At 33.6% G+C, this 27,293-nt stretch overlaps 1 protein-coding gene across 1 annotated transcript in view; it reads left to right on the forward strand.

Annotated features, from left to right (window-relative positions):
• The window catches only part of LOC143251192 (C-1-tetrahydrofolate synthase, cytoplasmic-like), a 55,303-nt gene that overhangs the window by 21,724 nt on the left and 6,286 nt on the right, over positions 1-27,293 (forward strand). The window contains 14 exon segments of the mRNA XM_076502611.1: positions 4,050-4,219; positions 4,872-4,927; positions 5,062-5,155; positions 5,157-5,236; positions 5,667-5,803; positions 6,055-6,209; positions 6,590-6,664; positions 14,524-14,626; positions 16,093-16,169; positions 19,536-19,676; positions 20,046-20,114; positions 20,444-20,555; positions 21,115-21,296; positions 25,252-25,352. Of these exon segments, the coding sequence (XP_076358726.1) occupies positions 4,050-4,219; positions 4,872-4,927; positions 5,062-5,155; positions 5,157-5,236; positions 5,667-5,803; positions 6,055-6,209; positions 6,590-6,664; positions 14,524-14,626; positions 16,093-16,169; positions 19,536-19,676; positions 20,046-20,114; positions 20,444-20,555; positions 21,115-21,296; positions 25,252-25,352 (1,552 nt within the window).

The following is a 27,293-nucleotide window of genomic DNA, read 5'->3' on the forward strand; positions in this document are numbered from 1 at the left end:
CTGAAGTTGTTCAAGTTGACAAGGATTTGCATCTCTTATTTTCACCTCCTCAATTTGACATGCATTCCCATGCTTCTTTTGAGAATTCTGTTATCTTATTTCAGTCTTTTTGGATTTTGTTTCTCAGGTATATGATATTTTATCCCTTAACCTAGCATGGGCTTGAGATCAGTTTGCTCTTGCATTTCATTGTGCAGATTGTTCTTTTCTAAACTAACAGTTGTTAGGTTCTGTTTTACCTGTTTGGGGACAGTCCACAAAACTCCTGTAACTCTGACCAATGCCAAATGTTCCTGTCTTTGTATTACTCCTAATACTCTCTTACAGGTTTTCCATGAAAATTCTGAGGTTTTGTGTGTGTGTGTGTGTGTATGAAGTCCTCTTCTTTCTTTCCTCTACATTGACTGTTATTGGCTTTGGCTCTAGTTTTTACATATGTAGTTTCTTTGTTGTTAGGACCTTCTAGGTCAGAATGCAACATTAACTTGCCTCTGTTTATCAGTATCTTCTCTTCAGGATATTCATGTGGTCCTGTATTTGTGCTGTTATGTATTTGATGTGATCCCTGTATCCTTGGAGTCTTGAATTGCATTAGTACAACAACAGTATACCCAATCTTGTTGTCCGTTTTCTTAGTCAGAGCTCAATATGGCACATTTCCTGTTGTTTCCCTTCCAAATCCTCATCTCTTCATTTTCTTCAATGATGTACATCATGTCACCAACAATATCAGTGAGTACCTGGTGGGTTCTTGTCCAGTTGGAGCTTGATTGCCAATTTTTTTCATCAGTGGCATCCTGTTGTCAAGAGTCTGTGGGTTTTTTTTAGGTTTTAATTAAAGGATTCATGATCCCATTTCTTTTACCGTTTCCTATGCCTGTTTCCTTTCCTCTGACTTGTAATCTAAACTCTGGCCATCATCAGTTGGAGGTGATTCAGGACCTACCATCTTAGCAGGCCATTGAGCCTGTTCTTCATACTTCAACTGATTTCTATTCCAAACTCTGTTGTTCCCAAGAAAACTGGGAGTTGGAGGCCTGTCACTGGTTATTTCTGCCTCAATTGATTAATTCAACTGTCATGTTTTACCATGGAGTCATTTCTTACCCTACAGTAGGCATTTTCTCTGGGCTTATGGATAGCCCAGATGAATGTTGCTTATACTTATCTTCAATTGGTTTCTTCCATACAGCTATCCATTACAGGGTGGTTTATCAATTTTGGGCCTGCTTTCACCCCTTATGTTGTTTTCTTTTGGGTGGTCAGAGCCTTTGCTTGCCATCCTCATGCTCCAGGGTTACAATTCCACTACTGGCTCATCTGGAACTGGCGTTGGCCAGCCATACTCATCAGCTCTTTCAAATGGCTGCTTGGGTGGGCTGGTTAATCAAATTGAAGATTTTCTTACTCTGTCCTACCCAGTATCTTATCTATTTAAGTGTGTTTTTGACAGTCAGTCCCAACCTTCTCCTCTATGTCTTTATTCTACAGAATTGTCAGTTCTATATGCTCCTTCAGCTACCTCATTTTCTGCTTACAAGGTTCTATCATTTTGGGAGATATCACTGGTAACTCTTGGTCATGCACATATGTGATCTCTTCAGTGGACTTTTTGCAATCAGTGGAAACTTACTCAGGATCCCTTGGCAGCTCCCATTACCCTTTCTTATATCCTGATGCACAATCTGGTTTTGTGGTTGGACAAGGCCCATACATTGTTGGGCATCCCATATTCTTCACATTATAATGTGACAGTCAGTTCCACTATTTGTTTGTAAAAGAGTAGCTCAAGAGTTTGCAGTTGGTGATGATGACTAGCTGTCTTCCCTCTAGTCTTACACTGCAAAATTATGGACAGCCAGTGCAGATAGCCCTTGTGTAGCTTTATTCAAAACAAACCAAACCTTTATCACATGACAGTCTTTTCATGTTCATGATCTTTCTCTTCTACCCTCACCTTGAAGTACTTTAATTTAATTGGCTTATTACTCTTTGTCTTCTTCCCACTGGAATTTGTACAGACTGTTTTCTCATCAGGTTCAACACCTCAATTTTTTCTTCACTTCTTGTTTTTGTCAGCCATTGGATGAAATCCTACAGTTGTGGCATGTGGACTACATATAATATGTTAGTTTCCCATTATTTACACCCTATTGTGGTTTCTTCTTTATCGGATTTTTTCATCTTCCATCTGTGACCAGTCTTCAAGCTTTTTTACAATTATGAATGGGTAAGTTTACATTCATACTTTCTTTTCCTTTCAGGAACCTTTGCATCATTCTTATATGAATCTTGCTCTGTGGCAAGAGGTGTATGACAAAGTATTCTTAAATTAGAAATCTGCACTGTCATTTTGGCTTGGGTTTTAACTTTCATGGCTTTGAAATGCACATCATTAAGATGGTGTGTTACACAAGATTGCTTGCAGGTGAATAACCTCTTTATGTACTTACTTCATAAACTAATCCACTCAGATTGTACCACCCACAAACTGCAGGGATAAAGCAGAAGGGGATAGCTGCCCATTCCTGCTGTGCCTTGTATTGAATAAGTCAGGATAGTTTACTTTTCAAAATAGTTTCATGGTCACTCATTATAATGTCTCAGGTGATGTTTCTCCAGACTCTCCAACACGTTCTCATCTACTTTTCTTCAAGTAGTGTACGGGAGTCCTTACCACATTCTAGTTCCAAGCTGCTGGGGTGGTTAACCATGAGGCATTCTCCTGAATACTGTAACCATTCAGTGTAGACTAAGGCAGTGGTGTTCTGTTGGTGTAGATGAAGTGTTACCTTACATTATGCTTTACACAATCACAAAGGAATGGGACGTCAAATTACAATTCACTCTTTGATTGAGAACCCTCATCTTACCCCCACATGAATGTTAGTACCCAGCAGAATGGATTTTAGATGTAGTTGACTCTCTGAAAATGGTTCATCACACTTTTTTCTACTCTACACCTAGAGATGTATCCATTAATTTACACACTTTTATATTGTGTCGGATTAAATTCCATATACATTTCTAGGTTGGAATCATTATCCTGCCACAGTTTTCTTTTTCCACTTCAATGTGCTCCTCTCATTTTCTAACTGTATCTCTATTGCATTTCACAAATGAATAAAGAAGTGGTGTGGTTCCCCTCATCAGATCTTAGATCTGATTCCAATTTTTAAGGGTATCCTTTAGATACTTTTGGGGATTTCTTTTGTCATTCCCTTTACCTGTCCTCCCTCGTATTCAATGTGGAATTCTAGGTAATGTTGTGAGAGAAGGTAAATAATGTATTACAATTAATAATTTTCCTGTACTGAAAATAAATTTCCAACAGGTACTTATCTCTTCTCACAATTCTCACCATTCCTTCCTACTTTCCTTCTGTCAAACTTTGAAATGATAGTTCAGTAGAGACAGAGAGAGAGTCACATGTGTCACATGAATATGTTACAATCCTATTGATGGAGAAGTGATGCATGATGAGTTGCATAAGAGGTATGTTGGAATTATTTGATTCCAGTAGTGGGGGAGCAGAAGGCATGTGGCATGCATAAAGAAAAAGTTTACAAATAGAGAGCAGCACTAGAAGAGAATAGTTAACCTTGTAAAAGGAGGTAAGTACCTGTTGGGAAAAGTATAACTTCCCTGTTTTCTTTTGAGATGATCTTCCATATTTTGGTAATAAAAATATATAAAGAATAAAAATATAATTCTTTTTTATATTTATTAAATCCTCATCTTTTTTTGTATTTGAGGTTTTCACATTGTTTCTAGTGAAATATGATCACATTCACTGGTGTTATGGCTCCCATATCATTTGCACTAACCTCTCCAGCTAAGGAAACTAGCTAGGCCTGGTTGAGGTTAACTTAATTTTCTTTGTTCCCAAAATGTATTACTACTACTACTCTCTTTACCCTACAGCATTGTCTTCCCTATATATATATATATATATATATATATGTGTGTGTGTGTGTGTGTGTGTGTGTGTGTGTGTGTATTTTTTGTGTATGCATTAATAATTTGTTTTGTACTGGTACCTTATTCAGATTCAACAAAAAAGTCTGGAACCAGATTAGTGGGAGATGTTGCCTATAATGAAGTTCAACATGTGGCATCTCACATAACTCCTGTTCCGGGTGGTGTTGGCCCAATGACAGTTGCTATGTTAATTTCCAACACTGTGAAAGCAGGGAAATTGGCATTAGAGAAAATTCAGGTATTGAAACTTGGAATGGAATAGCTGCATTTTGCTAAATTTTTCTAAAGCTTCTAGCATTAAAGAAGGCAAAACATATTATGATGTATATAAACCACTTATTTAACTTGTAAGTACCTTGGTAAGTTTTGATGCTTGTACTTGACAGATAATAGTTTTGCAAAAAAAAAGCTGTAAAATATAATATTGAAAAGTTTATTTTATTAACACAATACTTGCATTTCATGTGATTATTTTACAGTTGCATTATATTACACAAATAGGCATTAGAATGTGAAACATAGTAAACTTAATTTCAAAGGATAGTGAGTTCAGTATGTAATGAACTTAGGCTAAATTCTTTTTAAGGGATAAAATGTCTATCAAAACTAGCAGTATTAAAATTGAAATGGTAAAAATCAGGATAATGTTTGCAGTTTTTGTAAATATTGAAAAATGAATTAGAGGTTTTTATGCATTAACAATTTTAACTGACTTTCAAAACATGTTTGGTTAACATCTTTTATGTTAAAATTTGTTCATTGTAGTTGATGTGTACTCTTTTCTTTAAAAAAAATATGGACTTTATTATTGATTACATTATTTGTTAAATCTGAACAAATAGCTATTTAATTTATTGTATAATGTTTTATTCTTTTATTGTTTTTGTCAGATTACCTCTTGGAAAATTCGAACCTTGCCACTTAAGTGTTTAACTCCTGTTCCAAGGTAAATAAATGTTAAACTCTGAGATTTGCAGTTATATTTTTCCTCAATTTTTTTTTTTTTTAATTTAACCATCAGTGAAAAATGAATATATAAATTCAAGCTGCTCTTAACTGTATTTTTTGTATACTTTACAGTGACATTGAAATATCTCGTGCACAATCACCAAAAGACATAGAAGAATTAGCAGCTGAGATAGGACTTTGTACTCAAGAATATGAATTGTATGGAAGGAAAAAAAGCAAAAGTGTCCATCAATGTTTTAGAACGTTTAAAAAACAGGAAAAATGGAAAATACGTTGTTGTTGCTGGGTTAGTTAACATTTTTGGTTGTTTTACTCAGTTAACTAGGACACTGGTGGTACTTTTGTTATTGTAATCACATCCAGAAATACCGGTATTGGAATTGCGTTCCTTGGACTAGTCAGTCAGTTTGACATAACTGTTTGTAGAAAGAAATTAATAACTCAGTCATAATAGCATGCTTTAATTTATTTTTATTTTTTTATAAAATTATAACATTATCAAATTCAATATCTTATGGTAATCTTTTTAATTAATCAACAAAATTAACCCTTAAAATAAAGGTAAATTAACTATGCATGTTACAACCTCTTAACAGTTATATTCAAAAGTTTATTTAACTACTTTATTATAAATTTAGAAAAGTAGCATGAAATTCTGAATGCTTAAGCAAACAATGAGTTTTGAGTTTGCATTTTTAACATTTCATCTTACTCAGGATCACACCCACACCTCTTGGAGAAGGAAAGAGCACTACAACAGTTGGGCTAAGCCAGGCTCTTGGAGCCCACTTAAAAAAGAATGTTTTTGCCTGTATGAGACAACCATCACAAGGTCCTACATTTGGAATTAAAGGTATTATAGCTTATTGTGGTCTTGTCCTTATTATTGTGAATGTTTGAAATGTGATTCTCATGATCAATTGTGTTGTTTACAGTGAGAGATAATATAGTGTTCATGCAGTTATAAGTACTTTGTTTTAAAAAAATTAAAGTCATGGTAATTTTTTACAGGGCAATACAATGAAACTTTACATATTAGAAACTTGTTTACCTTAAAAACAGTTGTGAATTTAATTTGTACGTATTTCTTCTGATTTGCTTTAGGGGGTGCCGCTGGAGGTGGATATTCCCAAGTTATTCCTATGGATGAATTTAACTTGCACTTGACAGGTGATATTCATGCTGTTACTGCTGCAAACAATCTTCTAGCAGCTCAAATTGATGCTCGTATGTTTCATGAGGCAACACAGAGTGATGAGGTATCATTGAGTAAAGTGTACTGTAACAAAGTATCTCATTAATAAAAATGTAAATCTGGCTAGTTAAACTTTGGATAAACAAATAAGTTCTGTTTTTCTTGAACAGTTTGAAAATGGAAGATTATTTGCCACTTATTTTCATTAGATTATTTTATACCTATGTATCATTTTGATAACATTTTAGTATAAATCATCCCAACTAGGTGTTGAAGCTAAAATTTCTATTTAAAATACAATATTTATTTATAAAAAAAATTATTTCAATTATGTCCATATAATATTGTGAAATATTATTTTTTCTATTTATTAGTAAATATTTTTCAATAATTAGTGCAATAATTTCCTCATTCCATTTCAAGAATATTGATACTGTTTTGCAGGCACTTTACCGTCGCTTAGTACCATCTGAAAAGGGGGAACGAATATTTTCAAAGATCCAATTGGCAAGACTTAAGGTAAAAATGTAATATAATATCCTAATATGTAGGCATATTATAATCACAGTATAGAATTAAACTTTAATATTTTTTTCTGTTTTTTCAAAATAAATTAAAATAGATTAATAATATTAATCCTCAATATTAAAAACTTTCTTCGATTAAAGGCAACTTATAATTGAATGAAACTAATTCTATACAACACTGGTTGGTGATTTCAGTCCATGGATTTTAGCTGTTTACTATATCAAACTTTTTAATAAAAATCAAGACTCCTGACTTTCAGTTTTAACCAGTGAACACCCCCAATACAATAAAATGTTACATTAATATTTTTTTCCAATAAATAATAAATATTCTTATTCATTTTGATAGACATAAACTGTAGCTAATTTATGACTACATTGCCTTGAAATGTTACTCTTAATGAAAAGAGACACATTTCCTACCTTAGTGATAAGTTTAGTTTTGTGATTTTGTATAAAATATTGATTGCTGTCACAAAATTTTAACAGAAATGGAACCACATTTTATACCTGTTATTACTTCTGTAAGAGTAGTTAGTGTCTTAAGAATATGTAGTGTATTATACTCATTATGGTATGAACATGTCACTCAGGCAATAGGTGTCTTTAAACTACAGTTTGTTTGATTTTAAAAATTAGTTCAATCTGGAAACTTCTGAAGAGATTGGTTTAAATGTATCTTTTCAAGACAAGTTTTAGTTTTGTTTTTGATGATAAATTTGTAAGAGAAATACAGCATCCTCAGGTTTCCATACTAGCTGGTATGAAAATTTACCTGCAGGGATTAAATTCAGTATATACAAATAAAACCACTTTTTCAGAATCATTAATTAAGTAGTTGCCAATCTTTTATGCTTTTGCTGTCACCATTTTATGTTTAGCTTTCAATTGAGGTACAAACGTTTTCACCTGTTATTTGGTAAAGAAGGTTGAAGCATCATGATAGACAGCAATAGGATGAGTAGACATAGAACTTTGAAAGTAGCTATAGGCACAATATTGCACTTGACTTACTGCACAATATTTACCAAGATGGTTCTAAATGGTATATGAATACTTCTGCATGTCTGTTGGAGACTTCCCTGCTTCTTGTGTTTGGTCCTTAAGCATGTGGTGCAATGACAGATTTCAGTCATCTTACCACTAAAAGAATGCAAGAAATGTCTTCTGTTTCATCAGTAAATATGTCCAAAACATTTCATTTCAAAATAAGAAAATCCACCTTGGGTAGTTTTTTTCAAAAAAATATCCCCCGCTGGCTTGTGACGAGCCTGTTTAAAATTGAAACCCTGAAAAACACCAATTTCATGGAACCTTTATAAAATAAACTTTGGATTTTTAAAAAGAAATACACTTATAATAAAAAAATATTTAAAAAATATCAGAAAAAAGGTGATTGACAAACCATTATATGTCATTGAGGTACATTCTTCATCTCCCACACCCCTCTGTATTGATTCCCGTACGTAGTGAGGGGTCCTCCCAGGGAAGATTCTGTTCTTTCAGTTTAACTCCTATGGAATCTAAACATCCACCCACGTGTTTGCTGTGCATGGCAACCCATGAACCCATGAAGGGGAGGAGAGGATCCTGGTGTTTGAGGGGTCCAACCCTATACACACCACTTTGACCTTGATTTCCTGTAGACGGATGGCCTTGGGGTGGACCCCCTTGGGTGTATTGGCTGGCCCACTTGGGCCAGAGTCAACCAAATATCAGTGTTGGATGTTCTCAACAGGTGTTGTGGATATTGTATCTGATGCTAGTGTTTGGGTATAGTGTTCGTGAAACCCTGGAGTTACTGCAGTATCCTTGTTTGACATTGTAGTGCATCCCCTCATAGGGCTCCATGGTGGGTTGGGTCAGTGGGCACCGAAATTCCCCTTTATTTATTATGGATACTCCAATTTAAAATCACAATAAAATAGTGAAAAGACAGTCTATAGGTAAACGACCACATCTTGAAGATTCTGAGCAGCAATCCTCACCATCTGTACCACCTGTTGTACCTCATTTTTTTATATTGCATTCACTTTTAAACAAATCTTTAGGGGAAATGTCTCCCTTTTTCATTCAAAAGGGACTAGAGGGACTTGCTGGCTGAAGAAGCTTCGATCTGGTGATATATTGGTGGAAACATCCACATCTAAACACACTGAACTCCTCTTGCATTCAAAGGCAATTTGGGATGTAACTATTGAGGTTACACCTCATGCTACTTTGAATTTGTCATGAAGAGTTATTATTGAGAGGAATTTGAGGAACATCCCTGAGTCAGAGATTCTCGCTAGTTTCTCCATCCAAGGAGTTTCTGCAGTGAGGCATATCTCAACTCGCAAAGATGGAATTACGATGTTAACCCATGTCCTCATTTTAACATTAATATGACAGCATTCACCTGCCACCATCAAGTTAGGTTATCTTAATTGCAAGGTACAGTCATACATTCCAAACACTCTCACATGTTTCCAGTGTCAGCAGTTTGGTCACTCGCAGACATCATGTGATTTCTTGATGTGTGCTCGCTGCAGTGGCAAGGACCATGATGCCTACAAGTGTGAAATGGGCCCTCATTGCATCAGTTGCAATGGCTCTCACTGGTCCAACTTTCCTTCTTGCCCTAAATGGTTGGAAGAAAAAGAAGTGCAGCATTTGAAAACGATTCATAACATTACTTATCCTGAGGCTCGAAAATTGCTGTTTACCACCTCATCTCGGACGTATGCTGCTGCACTTTGTTCCAAAACTACAGTGGGAGTGCAGACTGATCTCTTTGTGCCTCCAAAAGAATTGTTCTCCAAGCAAATGAAAAGTCTTTTGACCTCCATGGTTAAAAAAGTTGATGAATCAACTTCAACACCTATCTCTGTCCCTTACAAACATTCCAACAAACCTCAAGATCCACATCCTTTGGTTCCAGGTACAGGCATTTCCTCAGATGGCATCTTCTTTTCCCACCCCAAGATGCAAAACAATCATTCATTCACTGGAATCCCCTTCCAACAGCAAAGACCTGCCTAAGCAACCCAGGACAGGAACCATGGAGGTCAACAGACCTCCCTCGAATAAGGACAGTAAGGAAAAAAGATGTGGTCGTAAACAGAAGGGTTCTCCACCCAATTTGCCTATACATAAATAAAAATGGCCACCTTGATACAATGGAACTGTCGAGGTTTACATTCTAATCTGAATGACATCAAAACACTGATTGCTTCCTACCATCCTGTATGTCTTTCCTTACAGGAAACGTTTCTGAAACCTGCCGATATGATACAGTCACCTTTCAGTGGTTTTCTTTGTGAGAAAAATGATAGGCTCTGTGATGGACAAGTGCATGGAGGGGTGGCACTGTTGCTTAATCAGCATGTGCCCACCCTGTCTTTGCCTCTAGACACACCCTTGGAGGCCATAGCCATCCATTTTTCCTTGGGTCATACCATCACTGTTTGTTCTCTCTACCTGTCGCCTGGAGAAACATATGATCAATCACACCTTGATGCTCTCAGTGAACAGTTGCTGTATCCCTTTCTAATCCTGGGGGGCATTAATGGACATCATCCCTTCTTGAGAAGTCGTGATATTGATAGGAGGGGTCCCTCTGTAGTGTATGCTCTCTGATCACAACCTTTCTCTTTTTAATGCTGGTTCTTCTACTTATTTCCATGCACCTAGCCAGTCCTTTACTGATAATGATCTCTCAATTTGCTCCCCTTCATTATTCTCCCATTTTTCATGGAGGGTTGAAAATAATCCATTTTCCTATAATCTTGAGAGAGACTGGTCATGGTCGATGCCTCCCGACCCTCGTGCCCAGTGGTAGCTGGATCATGCAAACTAGCCCCCTTACACTGCTCTTGCAGAACTTGATCCTGCCATCAACAGATGACTGTGTGACAGCAGGAACTGACTGCATTATACAAGCAGCTGCTCAACGTGTTCCTAAAACCTCGACACTATATCCTCGTCCTTGGTGGAATCCTGTCTGCCACATGGCAAAGAAGGCTCAAAAATGGGCCTGGGACACTTTCCGTAGATATCCCACACTCTTGAACCGCATCACTTCCCAGCGGGCCTGTACACATGCTCGATAGGTAAGGTGTTAAAGCCAGAAGGAATCTTGGATTTAGTTCACAACTGCCATATCTTTTACCACCAGTTCCAAAGTCATATGGGACAAGATTTGAAAGGTCAGTGGGCAACATAATTCTGTCCCCCTCTTGATTTTGCTATCTGATGACCAGGAAGTAGCTGATACCCGGAGCATTGTCGAAACTCTAGGTGAAAGCTTTTGCCAGGTATCTAGCACTTCTGCTTCTTCTTCCACCTACTTAGCCATCGAGACTTGGGCAGAGCAGTCACTTCTTTACTTTCAAGCTGATTGTCTCTATGACTAGAATCGTCCCTTTACACTGGTGGAACTCAAACTGGCCCTTCATCAGTCTGGCAGTACATCAGTTGGACCTAATGATATACACTATGACATGCTGCACTATCTATCTCCTGCTTCTCTTGTTCTTCTGATTGTTTTTAACCAGATCTGGCAGGTGAATATTTTTCCTGATGCCTGGCACCAGGCTATTGTCCTACCTTTCTCTAAGCCTGGGAAGGATCCCAAGATTCCTTCAAACTACCATCCAGTTGCTTTGACAAGCTGTCTCTGTAAGTCCTTAGAGAGGATGGTTAATGCTCATCTTGTTTGGTTTTTCGAATCAAACAATCTCCTCTCGCCCACCCAGTGTGGGTTCTGAAGACAGTGCTTCACCATGGACCACCTGTTTCGACTCAACGTCAATCAGAGAAGGCTTATAATACAACATGGGGGATTGTGATTTTGATAGACCTCCATATATATGGGTTACATAGCCATATGCCCATTTTTATTAAATATTTTTTAATGGACAGGAGATTCCAAAGTTCGTGTGGGTTCGACACTTTCTCATTCTCTTCTACAGGAGCTTGGAGACCCTCAGGGCTGTGTTTTGAGTGTCACTCTTTTCAATATAAAAATTAATGTCATCACTGAACAACTCCCTCTCACTGTTGCAAACGGGTTCTATGTCGACGACTTTCACACCTAATGTCAGTCATCGAACAGGAGGTATATTGGGCGACAGCTACAGGCTGCCCTCAATCGTTTACTAAAGTGGACCACAGCAAGCAATTTTAATTTCTCTCTCTAAAACCATTTGCATCCTCTTTTGCTGCCAATAGAGTATTCACCTTGATCCTGAAATCTGTATGGGTGAAGTTGTGCTGCCTGTGGTCCCTGAGACAAAGGTCTTGGGGCTTATTTTTGATCGAATGCTAACCTTTATAGCACACATCAAGCAACTACAGGTCAAATGTACAAGAGCACTAAACATCCTCCGTGTCCTCTCTACCACCACTTGGGGAGTGGATCAATGTTCTGTGCTACAGATATATAGTGCTCTTATTCGATCAGAACTCGACTATGGATCACTGGTTAATGGCTCTGCCAGACCATCGGCCTTAAAGATGCTAGACCCTATTCATCATCAAGGACTTTGGATCTGCACTTTCCCAGTTCAGAGCTTATACGTAGTCACATGAACCTTCTTTGCACCTCCACCATTTGCAACTGTCTTTACTATATGCTTCAAAACTTTGTTCCTTACCAAAGCATTCCACCTGAGGTTGTGTTTTCCTTCCTTGGTGGGCCATGCTTTTTTCAGAACAGACAGTCTGCCATTGCTCCTTTTGGCCTTCGTATCCAGGCGCAGTTGGATGAATTGGGTCTGTCTTTGGATAACATTGCTGAATCCACTGGTAAGCCCATCCCACCATGGCTTCTTGCAGTCCCTAATTGTCACCTGTCTTTAAGTCATCTGAGAAAAGCAGACACTCCCGATTGGAAATACTGCCTGCTATTTGCTGAACATCTTACGAACCATCCTTCCATTCCTATTTATACAGATGGTTCGAAATCAGGTGACTGTGTGGGCTCTGCCATGGTTTGTTGTGGTTCAGTGGTTGTGCACAGAATCCCCTCTACAGCTTCTGTGTTCACTGCTGAACTGTATGCCATTTCTCTTGCCCTGGATCACATAGAAGCAAAGCAGTACTCAAACTGCACTATTTATACTGCTTTTCTTAGCTCTCTACTGGCCCTGGAATTGTTTCACGTTGGTTCACACCCTGTTGTCGCTGATATTCAAAACCAACTGGCCCATTTCTCTTTAACATCTACTTCTATCCAGTTTTTCTGGATACCAGGCCACGTTGGTATTTGTAGGAACGAGCTTGCCGACACCACAGCTAAGTCCATCTATTCTGGTACTATCACAGCTGTGCCTGTCCCGTACATGGACTATGGTTCTGTATTCAAGGCTCAGCTCTGTGCCAGCTGGCAGTCAAGTTGGAGCGAGCAACGTGAAAAGAAGCTTTTCCAAATAAAACCCTACACTGGACTTTGGCCCGTTTTGCTTCCATAAGGTTTGGAAAGAGGAAGTTGTTCTAACTAGACTATGCATTGGTCACAGTTTTTAAGTCATCATTTTCTTTTATCTGGAACTGATGCACCAATGTGTAGTCTGTGTAACACTCAGATCACAATAAACCACATTTTACTGTCTTGCCATCGTTACAACTCTCAACAACGACACCATTTTAAGCATGTTCTGTCCCAAGGTTTGTCTATAACATTAGACAGTGTTATTGGTGATAGTGACACTGTCCACCTCGGTAATGTTTTTAGTTTTTTTAATGCCATTTAAGTTTTTTAATTTATACATTACACTGTGGCTCCTTTTTAAAAATCGCAGTTCATCTAGTTCGATTTGAAATTGGAAACTGGCCGTAACATTAAATAACTCAAAACCAGGACTGGAAAGGCCAACTTCAGGTGACTAATGCTGCTGTTTGTACTATGCATTAGTCATCCTAGGGAGTTATTATTATAATTTTGCTACACGTATTTTAAAACATTTTTATTACTTTCCTTTTTAAAAAGGACCATAATGTCAAGTTATTCTGAACTAGGACTGGAAAGGCCAACTTCAGGTGACTGACAGTGGTTTTTGTACTTACCTGTTTAGCTATGATAATTACAGTTATGCTACAGAAAGTCCTTTACAACTTGAATAATTGTAGTTTTTCTCTTAATGTTGTAGACTAGATGTAAACGTTGGCTTTATGTTATTTATGTGTTTTTTTTAAATGTTGTTTTGTTTTACCTTAATTTCCTTTTATGAATTTTACGAAATTTACTTTTAACTTTTTAACGGATGTATGGTGTTGATAGCCCAGCTGCTTTGTGCCATAAAACACTAAATCAACCAACCAATCACCCCCCACAGATTTCATAGTGCATGTGAATAGACTTCTTACATCATAGTCATTGTAATCAAAGTTCTAAATCAGTTTTTAATTTAAATGTATTCTGTGCAGTGAAGAATATATTATAATTTTCTAGGGCTGAATATTTACATTATTTTGTTTCAGAAATTTTGCGTGTATTAATTATAACAACAACTAATTAAAACGTTTCTTCAGTTTTTAGTTATTTTTAGTTTCAGCCAAAGTAAAATAGAGAAAGAACTACAGAATATTTCTATTTTAGTGAGTTAGCTTTCCATATGTTGTCTTTTATGGGCATCTACTTCATGTATTTATTACAACCTTAACATACAAAAAGAGCCAGTACTGTTAAAAAAGGTTTATATTTCCTTTGTTACGAGAAAATCTGTAATGAAACGTCACATTTATGTTTTTTTAGGTGTTAAGTTTCAGCAAGAATGGTTTCATGTGTTTATTTTAGAGGTATGAAAACTGCTGTAATACATATACTCTTGATATGTTGATTCTTCCTGTGAAATTTGTCTTTGTTTGTAGAAACTAGGTATTGAGAAGACAAATCCAGGTGAACTCAGTCCAGAAGAAATCAAAATGTTTGTGAGATTAGATATTGATCCTGATACTATTATCTGGCAGCGAGGTTAAGTACTCGTGTTTTGTTTTTAATTCTATAAAAATGATTAAATTTTGCATCACTTTTTCTTTTCTTTGTGACTAAGACAGATCTTTAGTAGAAATGTTTTGTTCTGAAAAAAACAATTTATACAACACATTTTTAAATTAGGTTAGTGCAGTTATCAACAAATTTTATTCTGACAAAATAGCCTAATCATAATGATAATTTGAAATTTATTGGTAAGACTTTTTTCACATAAAAAAGAAGAGTTTTAACATTATTCATTTTCTAACCATATTTGATGATTTATAACATACTTTCTGTATGCTTAATTTACAGTGTTTTATGAAATATTACAGCAATTTACAAGTATATCAGGAATTTTTAAATCTTTTGAATATTTTAATTTAAATTAGTCCCAGATGTAAACATGAGAGAGAGATTCTATAATTTAAGTTATTTATTCATAACCACTTGTTTGATAGATTTTTTTGTTAATATGTGTGATAAAATTGTGTAGCTGAATCTGTTTTCTTAATGTGTGTGAGAAAATTGTGCAGTTAGATCTCCTTTTTGGTTACGTGTATGATAAAATTGTGAAGCTGAAATCTGTTTTCTTTATGTATGTGATAAAACTGTGTAGTTAGATCTCCATTTTTTTGTGTATGATAAAATTGTGAAGCTGAATCTGTTTTCTTTATGTATGTGATAAAACTGTGTAGTTAGATCTCCATTTTTTTGTGTATGATAAAATTATTAAGCTGAATCTGTTTTCTTTATGTATGTGATAAAACTGTGTAGTTAAATCTCCAGTTTTTTGTGTATGATAAAATTGTGAAGCTGAATCTGTTTTCTTTATGTATGTGATAAAACTGTGTAGTTAGATCTCCAGTTTTTTGTGTATGATAAAATTATGAAGCTGAATCTCTGTTTTGTTAATTTGTATAATAAAAGGATTTAGCTTGGTCTCCTATTCTCAATGTATATGATAAAAGCACATATCTAGATCTCCTATTTTTAGTATTTTCCATAATACTGTAGAGCAAGATTTAGAATTATCAACTTAAATTTAAAAAGAAATCAACCAATAAAGAATCATTTAATATTTTTGATTGTATGGAATACTAATCGGCTAATCAAAACATTCTGTGGGACATCTTTATTATCTTACAACAACAACTCTGTTGAAAGGAAGTATTTTTTATTACTTGGCATTTTGTCTTATGGCTTCATCAGGAGAGTGTCATTACAAATAGATGGAGCTGTTGTCACAAACAGATCAAAAAGAAAATCAGATTGCAAAGTTGTGATATAAAAGCTATTGTAATTTGAGCAAAAAAAAAATAGAATGGGAAACTTGTCAAACTGCATTTTACTTTCAAGTAATGCATAATTTGGTATTTTCAACTTTTTTACCAAAACAGTTATCTTTGTTTCACTGTCTAAAATATTTAAGAGTAATGGAATTACCTGTTGCATTCTCTTTACAGTCATTGACACAAATGATCGTTTCCTTAGAAAAATAACTATTGGCCAGTCCCCTTCTGAGAAAGGACATACTCGAGAGGTACATGTTTAACTTGAAATATATATTCTGGTCAAAAGTTTGTAAATTGACCAATTATGAATACATTCAGAAGCTCAGGAAAGATTAACCTAAGATGTATATAAATAGTCTTTCATTTGATAAAAGTATGTTTGATCTAAACTTAGGTTATACATGTTTAACCTTCATCAGTACATGTTAAAATATCCACCTTTCAGTACACCTGGGGTCCATAAGGACCCTACATATATTTGATTATCATAATGTTGAAGCTATGATTTAGATGTTGAAAAGTTAGCATATTGGCTTCTCATAGCATTGTTCAGATAAACTGTAAGAATGACTGTGTACCATAAGTATATAATATGTGATTTATTATTACAAAGTATCAAATTTACTTATCCATTTTCTCATATTTAGAAAAACAATTGTCACCATTGACATATATTTCAATAATATAGGACCACTTCTCTAATTGACATCTCACAATTAAAACAATAAAATACTGAATGAATAAACAGATTTCTCATATAAGTAACAAAAAGCACCAAATTGTACGAAGTTGTGCTTCGGGGTCCAAACAGACTCAAAGGGGTTGAATTACATCAAACTTTGTTTGGAGCTAAATTAATGCCAAATTTTCGACAACATGTAAGCAAAATATACTTTGAATGGATAGTGTTTCTCATATCTTTCACCAGTCATTTTACAAACACTTACCTCACTGTACAGTGAATGTGGAGTGACCAGTGCAGACATGGTTTCCACATGCTGTGCAGGTTTGACGGACTTTTCCTTCCTTGATTATTGGGCAAAGATAACATTGTTTTTTGTTGCTGGAACACCTTGACCAGCATGCTGTCTTGTGTCAAGCAATCCTAGATCTACAAAGGCAGATTTTATGCCTTTCTGCATTGTACATGGATTCTGGAGATTTCTCTGAAATAGGTTGTGCATATTACTTCACTTCAGGAGAGATATGAATACATAGTCTCTGTTTATCACAATGGATAACCTCTGTGAGTCCATACACACAATGCCTGATGAAGATACAGAGTTCCAAATCATTATATTACTTGGGTCCACATGAACCCTGTGCAACTTTTTATTCACAAAAATTATTCGACTGCAAACCATTGAAAGTTTTATTATTTTTGTGTCAGGGGATGATAATGTGACAAAAGTGTAACTGGTCATTGAAAAAATATTAAAAAATATGTCATCAGGGTCTGTATGGACTGCAAGTGTACTGATAAAGGTTAATACAACAATAATTTTTCTAACGGTACAAGGTTCGTACAACAGTGTTAAACTGTTGTGTCAAAGCTGGTACACGTTTACTTCAGTAAAATGAAACTGGTCACAGCATATTTTTCACAAAATATTCAAGTAAAATACAATTTTAATAAAGGTTAATTCACAGTGTGTTAATTGTATTATTATGAGATTAGCATAGAGCAAGGCTGTGTCACCTTACCAGTTTAGTACCACAAAGAGGTTATGGTTATATTGCAGGAAGACTCTGGTCGTATTGCAAAGTTAGCACCACAGAGGTACTGTGGTCATATTTCAAGTTCAGAACAATAGAAAGACTAGTCATATTGCAAAGTTAGAACCAAAAAGACTGTGGTAATATTCAAAGAGAATGTGGTTGTATGAAAAATTTACCATAACAGTGCAATTGGTCATATTACAGCTTTAGCACAACAGTGGAGCTGTGCTAATATTACGTATTTAGTACAACAGTGGGACTATATATATGCATACATATATGTATAGTTTGCTAATATTATAACCTCAGCATTACATATTAAGAGATTACCAAAAGTGTAACTGTTTCAAGTCACACCACATTTTTAGTACAGTTATGAAATCGCTAGATCACAGTACAACTAAGTGTAATGTAAGAATTATCTGGTTATATCTTAAGTACAAAAATAGGATTATTTAATTATGGTATAAATGTAATACAATATTGAGACTGTCTTTTTATTGACATCTAGTGTCAGGTTAAGTGTCGTTACATATAACCTTGTTATGTTAGTGTAAGCTAACTTTAGTCTTGCTATCTTTGATCATATTAAATGTATAATGAACTATACTTGCTATGTTCATTTATTAGGTTGAGGAATAATTCGTGAGCGTTTTTAAATAATTTCATTCAAGCATTACATGCAAGACTATACAATACTTCAATGCATGAACACATTACACTCAAAACATTTATTATGATACTTTATTTCATGTAATACCTAGGTATATAGTATGCATTGTTGTAAACGAAATTGCAAGAAATTAAATGCGAAAAGAAGATGGTGTCGAAAATGCTCGATTTAGTCCACTTGACATTCCATTTAATGAGCTGAAAATGAAAGCAAAAATTAAAGACATATGAAAATCAAACACACCATCTATTAGAGCAAAAAATTATCTACCAAATGACATGAAATATTTTGCGAAAGTGTTTCATTTATGAATATTTTTTTTTAACTTGAAAAAACGCTCACGAATTATTCCTCAACCCAATAGTTTAAGGCTAAGCTCTCACTTGCGACTATATTAAATGCTTTTTACTACAGTGATGTTTACTTAGCTATTTACTGGGTTTGTACATCTGGCTGTATCAAGTATACTTAACTTTGATGTTTAGTGAGAAATGTAGTAAACAACAAATGTAACTGTTACCTGTTTACAACTCTATAATACATGTGGAAATGTAATTATTTAAATCAGAATTTGTGTAAACTTATGTTTACGGCTTGATAATATGTGTAGAAATGTTGTAATTATTTAAATCAGAACTTGCTAACAGTGAAAGTAATCATTATTGTATTTTTGAATTAATTATACCTAATTTGCTGTGTTTATGTAGACTAAAACATAATTACATTTTCTGTGTTTATTTAGCTTAAGGCTAAGCCTCTACCTTTTGATTACATTAAATGTATCTCACTTTTACACTTGCTGTGTTTATTTAGCTTAAAGCTAAACTCTTACATGTGGTCAAATTAAGTATATCTTAGTACTGCTTCTCCTTTATTTAATTAGCTTAAAGCTAATTTCTTCTATGCAATCACATTAAGTGTAGATTACTACTGTAATGCTGTGCTTATTTAGCTTAAAGCTGTCCTTTTCTGTGTAGTTATGTTTAAATGTATCTATTTTCATTTAGTATTGAACTGCTGTAGTTTTAGTTTGTATGAAGTCAGAATTATTTTCTTCTGTTATTTTTTTTCCAAATCAATCACTAATCTGCTCACTTCCTATAAAATTATGAATAAACCACTTTGCACTTTTGCTTTCTTTTATGACATCACAAGTCTGTGATAAATGTGCAACTCTTTTATTTATAAATAAACTTTAACAAACAAAATTTATCATTTTTAGACTCACTTTGATATTTCTGTGGCCAGTGAGATAATGGCCATATTAGCATTGACCACAAGCCTTAAAGACATTAGGGAGCGCCTTGGAAAAATTGTTGTTGCTAGTGACCGCTCAGGCAACCCAGTTACTGCTGATGATTTGGTATGTACTGTCTTTATCAGCACTTTTAATTTTACTATATCAGGTATTTTAATTCACTTATGTATTTATTTTATCAAAATATTTCTTAGATTAGTTTTAAGATTAAGCTATAGTGTAAAGAGAGATGACATTCAATAAAAAGATTTCTGTGTTTTTGTTTTCTTTAAAAAATGGTTGGAAACATTCAAAGTAAAATAACTTAAACTTTTAATTTTGAAGAAATTTCCATAATTCTCTCGAACAAAATTAGATATTTTATGTTTGTTTTTAAGTGTACTTACGTTCACTTGGTATTTAACTAATGTTTTTTGCATCTAGAGTTTGACTTGTGTTGGTGTTTGACTTCTCTTTGGGTTTTGATATTCCTAGGGTGTTTCCGGTGCCTTGACTGTACTTATGAAAGATGCTATTAATCCAAATTTGATGCAAACCCTAGAAGTGAGTCTTTTTTTTTTTTTTTGCTTTTTGTTTATTTAGTATAATTTTAAGAGAGCTAATCTTCAAAAACCATGTAATGACAATTTATATTATAAAATGGTGAAATGTTGTGTTGATGTTGGTCTGTGATATTTTTAAATAATTTGTCCATTTGATGAGAGCTTTTAAAGTTTCTTATGCATACATTTAAAGTGAAATTTCCTTTAATTTATACATATTAATTGAATTTTTTTTCTGGCACCTTCAAGTCGTGAGCGACATTTTTACAAAGTATGAGTTTCGATGTTTGTTTTAACTTTGTGTTAACTTTGTTTTCTTGACATCTACAGGGCACCCCAGTTTTTGTACATGCTGGACCATTTGCTAATATTGCTCATGGAAGCTCCTCAATCCTTGCTGACAAAATAGCATTAAGTTTAGTTGGTGAAGATGGAATAACAGGTACAGTCAGTTTTTTACAGAATGCTGTATTCTTACATACTTATATCTGTCATGCATAAATGCTGTTCTGCAGTAGTTCTCCAGTTTTTGTTTCTTTGTATGTTATGACAAAGTGTTGCATTGTTTTGCACAATAAGTGGAATAAGTCACAAGGTTTATTACTGGTGTGATCTTTATCATAGTTTATTTTTAAATCCAAACAAGGAAAAGATTGTTACTAAATTGAATACTTGAAGAAGTTTTTGAAAGAGAACTTTTCAATAATTATCAAAATGTAGATGAAAACCAACCTGTATATAACAATTCATCCTGATGAAAGAAACCTGATAACCTAAGCAATTTTGGGAGCTTGACTTCATCAGGAGAGAAGTGAGAATGAGAAATATTAAATCCTTAAAATGCATAGAAAACTCAATTAAATTATTGATATAATAAGTGTTTAAAAACAATCTTCCAATCATATATTACCTTTAATCACTTTTTTCTTTTTGCCTTAAAAAACTTAAGTTTTGTGTGTTATTGTTTTTATTATTGTTTGTTCTTTTTAATATTTGTACAGTAACTGAAGCAGGGTTTGGAGCTGATATTGGCATGGAAAAATTCTTCAACATCAAATGTCGTTACTCAGGACTAACACCAAATGCTGTAGTTTTAGTAGCAAGTATCCGAGCTCTCAAAATGCATGGAGGTGGTCCAACTGTCACAGCTGGGACTCCTTTGGCTAAGGAATATAAAGAAGAAGTAGGAAATATTTAAAAAAAATTAGAAAAAGTATTGATTACCAGACTCAAAACAACAGTTACTGTGCAATATTTTTAAAAGTTATCTCATCAATAAGTGCTTAATAGATTCAAAGAAAACTCTGAGTAATGAATTTTGCTAACTCAGTTATTTAGTTACATTAATTTTGAACCTGATTTACCACCTGAACTGTGTTTTTTAATATTTGTGTATATATCTATAAGCAGACATATTTTAACAGATCATTGCTTTAATTGTAATTTATGTACGTGTTGTATATTACATTTTTTTATATCTATTATCTATATGTTATCCTTTTAACATATTTGCATATGAAGTATACTTTTCATTATGACTTTTCATTATTGGTAATTGTTTTATCATTACACTATCCGTAAATTATAAAATTCTTATGTTTACTGAAAGTTATTAAATTGACTAGGGTTCCATATGTACATATGTAAATTTAACTGAATCTCTTCCTTGAAGCTATGCTAGAAGTGTTATGGCATATTTATACCATTATAGCTATTTCTAAATTGTAGCTATAAAATTATAAATTTTCTCTGGTAGATGCAATGAAAAATTTACTGATTTTGAATCCTTGATTTACATTAGAAAAATGTACTAAAACAAAAATTTAATTAATTTCAAATTTTTCCAAATCAATACTAATGATGAAGAAATGTTTTAGACCAATTCTCATTACAGTCTATTATTGTGAAGAAATTTTCTAAATTATTATTTTATTTGATGTTCAATTTCAATAGTTCTATGTTAACAGGAGTCAAGCCAAAATCATTTTCTCCACCCAGATACCAATGAGAAAAAAACAGTTTTGAAAATAGGGGGACTTCATATTTCTGCACTAAATACATTTACAGCACAAAATCACTATTTAATTAAAGAAATGTATAACTAGGGATTAATTATTGTTTGTTTGTGTGTGTGTGTACATCAAAAGGAAGGCATTTAATAAAATTAGCAAGACCAAATCTATGTTAAAATAGAATATATAATTCAGAACAAGACTTGATAAAAACTAGCTGTGACCAATAAATCCTTAAATTAGTTTTTATGCCCTTTGCTTAAATTCTCCTTATTCTGTTATTTTCATGCATGCCACTTAAGCTATAGTTTTTTGAAGATATTTTGTGTTAGATTGACAAATTCTGGTCTATCTGAAAAACTCTTACCTAGTCAGATAAACAAACTCTGGTAGAAATAACTTCATTTAATAGAACTACATGTCAAGTAAACTCTAAAATAGATTAATAGTATTTATAATAGTGTACAGAGTTTGAGACAATGAAATTCGTAAAAACAAAGAATAAAACATTAAAGAGTAAAAGTAGATAAAAGGTTAGTTTCATAAAATGAACCAAAGCTAAATATTGTAAAGTAAAATAAATGTGAAGTTGCAATGAAGGAAAGCTTAGTTGGATATGCAGAATCTTCTGAATGCATGTTCACAAAGTGACAAGAATATGGTTTTGAATGAATTGCCCATGGGTATCTTAGACCTAAATAAGTTGAAAAAGCCCATGGAAATTGTATTTAGTGTGATGTTATTATTTTTCATAGGAAATTGCATGCGAATTAAGAGCCATTTTTGTAAAATACTTTACAAGTTAAAAAAACCTAAAGTTGAAGGCAATTTTCACATGATGACAATGACATTGTGCCATCATCTAGTATAATTGTGGCATTTAAAAATTTGGCTAAGTAAAAAATGGGTAAAATGATTCTGAATTAAAAAGCCAGAATGGAATCCAAATTTTTGTGACAAAGATCTTTCTAATGATATGAGATTTGCTGCATTTGATTGAGAAATTTGAAAGAAGTTCTGGACAGACAAAGACAAGCATGTTATTTATATAGATACAATGCTGCATAACCAAAATAAATGAAGTCACCAGGGCACAGGGTAATAATGTATGAAATATGTTTCCTGGATTTTGTAAATAACTCTGGAAGTAGGACTTGCATAGTGGTGGAGATACATCATCTTTCGGTCTTAATCTACATTTACCAGGCCTTGCGTGTACAGAATAAAAGAGTTAAATAAGATAAAATATAAAGTAAAGAGAGCAAGATGTAGGTGTTCAACCCTACTGTGTCCCACATATATAACAGTCATGATATAAAAACTGTTTAATGTAGATATTATTAATTAGTTTATTTTGTGAACAAATATTTTATGATGATGTAGTTTTTTTTATTATTAGATATAGTTTAATTCAAATGATTATTGAAAGTTGTATTAATCATTGATGTCAAGAATATAGTAAACAGACAATTGAATAATAAATGTATAAGTTGTATGAGGAGAGTAGGAACACAGCAGGTGGACAAAAACAATAGCAAGTGAGAGGAGAATCATGGCCTAGAGAAAGGTTTAGCATGAAGTTGACTGCCGTACAAGTGATAGGCCTAACAATTAACATAGACCTAATGTTTACTATGTTACAGTAAGACTAACTATAGAAAAGGAGATGAAGAAAGATAATTTACTCCATCAAAGTGTGATTCTAAAGTAAATGAATCAGCCTGAGTGCACTTTGATCAACAGAAGGAACAGAGGATATTTTGAATGAAGAAGTCCCAATGATTATTGGAAGATAGTATACAACTGTAATAATTCTCACTACAATTGTAAGTGAATTATACATAGAATGCTAGTGCAATAGAATTTGAGAAAGCTAGTTCAGCTTGTCAACTGACTCTAAAGTAATTGAATGGGCCTAAGTGGATTTTTGACAAGAAGAAGAGAACCATATAATGTTTATGATATTCTTATGGTCGCTACAATGTAAATAATTTGTTATACAGTTGTTAAACTAGTTTAAATATATGTATATATATTGAAAATGAGCAGAATGTATGCTTTCATTTATCATTGGATTTACTGCCAACAAGTCAGACACCTACTATACCAGAATCTTAAGCCAGACAACAACACAGTATATATTTATACTATAAAGAAGTATAAGTAGTAGCCTTTAATTGACAGTTAGGAAAAACAACCTTAATCCAGCAATTACCATTCACTTTCATTGAGTGTGCTGATTGGCTTATTCTTATATTGTACAAGCTGAGTTGGAAGAATACAGATAAGGTTTGTAGTGTCTTGGTGATATGATTGACTTGTTCTGAGAGCTTAGAAACCAAGTTGATGATACTGTTTGTTGCCTTTGACACTGAGACTTAACTGCATTGAGAAATGAAGACATCTTAAATTTTACCACTGAGGAAGAATAAAAAAAAAAAAAGCAAAGTTGGAACTTTGAAGGCAGAGTGTAATTGCATTTTGCCTAAACATTTGACACTTAATGAAGCAGTTAAACATGACTGAAATATTCTCCAAACTTTGTCACTGTACAAAGCTGGGGCTAAGATAAAAACCAAGTGCAACAAAATTTCCACATACTTCAATACATTTCAGTCAAACATTTATTGTTTCAATGAAGAACAGACAAAAGTTGTGTTAACAATGAATTTTTTTTTTCCTGGGTGACTAGTACATCTGTTTATTAGGCTTATGTAGGCCCTTATTTTGAAATGTTTCAATGCACTCTAAACACTACAAAATACTAGAGCCAATATATTCAGATTTTAGTAGCTAATTTTGTTTAAATGTTCTTCAATGTACACTTACTTAGCTGGAAAACTTAATTTTAAGACTTTAAAATAGTTGAATAAATGTCAGCATTTGTAAAAGAACTTACTGGATTTTTAGTACATTGACAATCGACTGCACTATCATTATAGATATACATAACAATAATTTTCTGATTTAGGAATTAACATTTTTATTTATAAATTGTACTTTGTAAACCCAGTGTTTTGTTTTTAACTAGTATTCTAGTAGGTGTATGAATTTCAATTGGTTTCTTGGAGTATTTTTTAAATGTTCAAACAGGTATCGTACATTCTATGAAATTTATGCTTTCAGAACCTTGAACTGTTGAAAAAGGGTTTCTGTAACCTGGCCAAACAAATCAGCAATGCTTCCAAATTTGGAGTGCCTGTTGTTGTTGCCATCAATCAGTTTGTGTAAGTTTTTGTATGATAAAAAATTGTTACTCATAAAGTGATGAAAATAAATGTGTGTGTGTGTGTGTATGTGTTTCTGAAAATAAGTATACCATCTACATTCTTATGTTTGGTATTTCTTGCTTAGTTGTTTTTGTTTGTTTGTTTGTTTTTGTCATGTTCTCGTTTATAATTACTTTTATTACCTTTCTAATAAAAGCAGGGATAAATGATTGAATAATACTGTAGGTGTATAGTTGGCTTTTGTTTATTTTTTGAGTTTGTTGTGCTTTAGCTCATGATTATCAAATATTTAGTTTTTTTCACTTTATTTAGTTAAATTAATGAAGAAAAAAATGTAAATAAAGAACATTAATATCAACCTTACTTTTGTTAATATATGGATGACAAGATGATAATTTGCTGTTAATTGTACACTTTTTTTTATAGAACACCTTAATATCTGAAATGATATTATTCAAGTAGTATTTAATAAATAAAGCAGTATCAGCATGATGGAACCTCAGAATATGAAGAAATAGACCTGGTGAAAGTCATTTTGGCCAAATCTTTCACCATATATTTTTCTTGTATATCAGTTTTTTAAGTTACACTAAATGGAGATCACGTATTGGCAAAATATAACTATTATAGCTTTGGGAAAATTCAAATGTTTTATTTCTTATTTTCTGTAGTTTTATAGTAAATTATATGACAAACCACAAAGTTATATCTGCTTTTTTAATATACGTTTTCTCATGAAATATTTTATCTTGTGCATGTTTTAAGAATAAATTTCTGAATAAATTGCCAAAACTTTGTTGAATGGATGAAGTTAAAAGGACACGAGTTTAACAGTAGTGTATAACTAGTTAGTTCATAGTGTATCTATAACTGTTTTTGTGTTATGGGTTTGGAGTAGAGATGGACTGTTAGTGGAATTTGCTAACTGATTAATTTTAAGGCTTGGTGACTAGTTATTCTCGTAAAAAACAAACAAACCTCTAATAGTTAATCTCCAATGAACTGACTAGAAAAATGAAATAAAACCCTTAATAAATATCAGGTTCAACAGCCTTGTTAGAGCACATATAACCAGCCCTTTGAGTAGTTTTGTGCTTAATAACAAATTTAATGGTAGTATTTTGATTAATTGGATAGATGAGCTTTTGGTAGAATGTACAAAATGTTCAAATGTGTTGCATGAATATTTGTACTCAAGATATGTCTGACATCAGACAAACTTGGACTGTAACGAATCCACATGCAAGATGATATTCATGTTAAGAGCAAAAATACTTTAGTTCATTGTACAGTTTACATATAGCATTTATATAACTTATAGAATCTCTTAAATGCACACCCACAGTTTCTGTTTCCAGTATCTCTGTATATTGTATCTGGTATTCGCTCTCCTCTACCGAGAACTGTAGCTATATCAACAATATAGTGGCAAGCTGAATAGTGATAATTCCTGACATCAGATACATACCATATTGATTGTCACTCAGTAACAGGTTGTGGCATGTGTGCTTTATCCTCTCCTGTGCACGTATGGTTAATTAAGTTAATCATAATTTTGATTAATTAGTCAGGTTAACTATCCAGCTCAGTTCTGGACTGTATTCAGCATGGCTAGGTAGTTAGAGCACTTGACTTGCAATCCGAAGGTCATGGGTTCAAATCTCTATCACACCAAATGTTCTGCCTTTTCACCCATGGGAGCATTATAATGTAACAGCCAATCCCACTATTCATCAGTAAATGAGTGGCATAAGAACTGACAGTAGGTGGTGATAACTAACTGCCTTTCCTCTAGTCTTCCACTTCTAAATTAGGGACTACTGCAAATAGCCCTCATGTAGCTTTTCACAAAATCCAAAACAAATCTAACAATTTGGAAAGGGTACTTCTGTACCATTTTTCTTTTAGTGGATTAAATGTGTATTACAAGTACAAGTG

Source organism: Tachypleus tridentatus, chromosome 1 (assembly GCF_004210375.1).
Source record: "Tachypleus tridentatus isolate NWPU-2018 chromosome 1, ASM421037v1, whole genome shotgun sequence".
In the NCBI taxonomy this organism is placed as follows: Eukaryota; Metazoa; Arthropoda; class Merostomata; order Xiphosura; family Limulidae; genus Tachypleus; species Tachypleus tridentatus.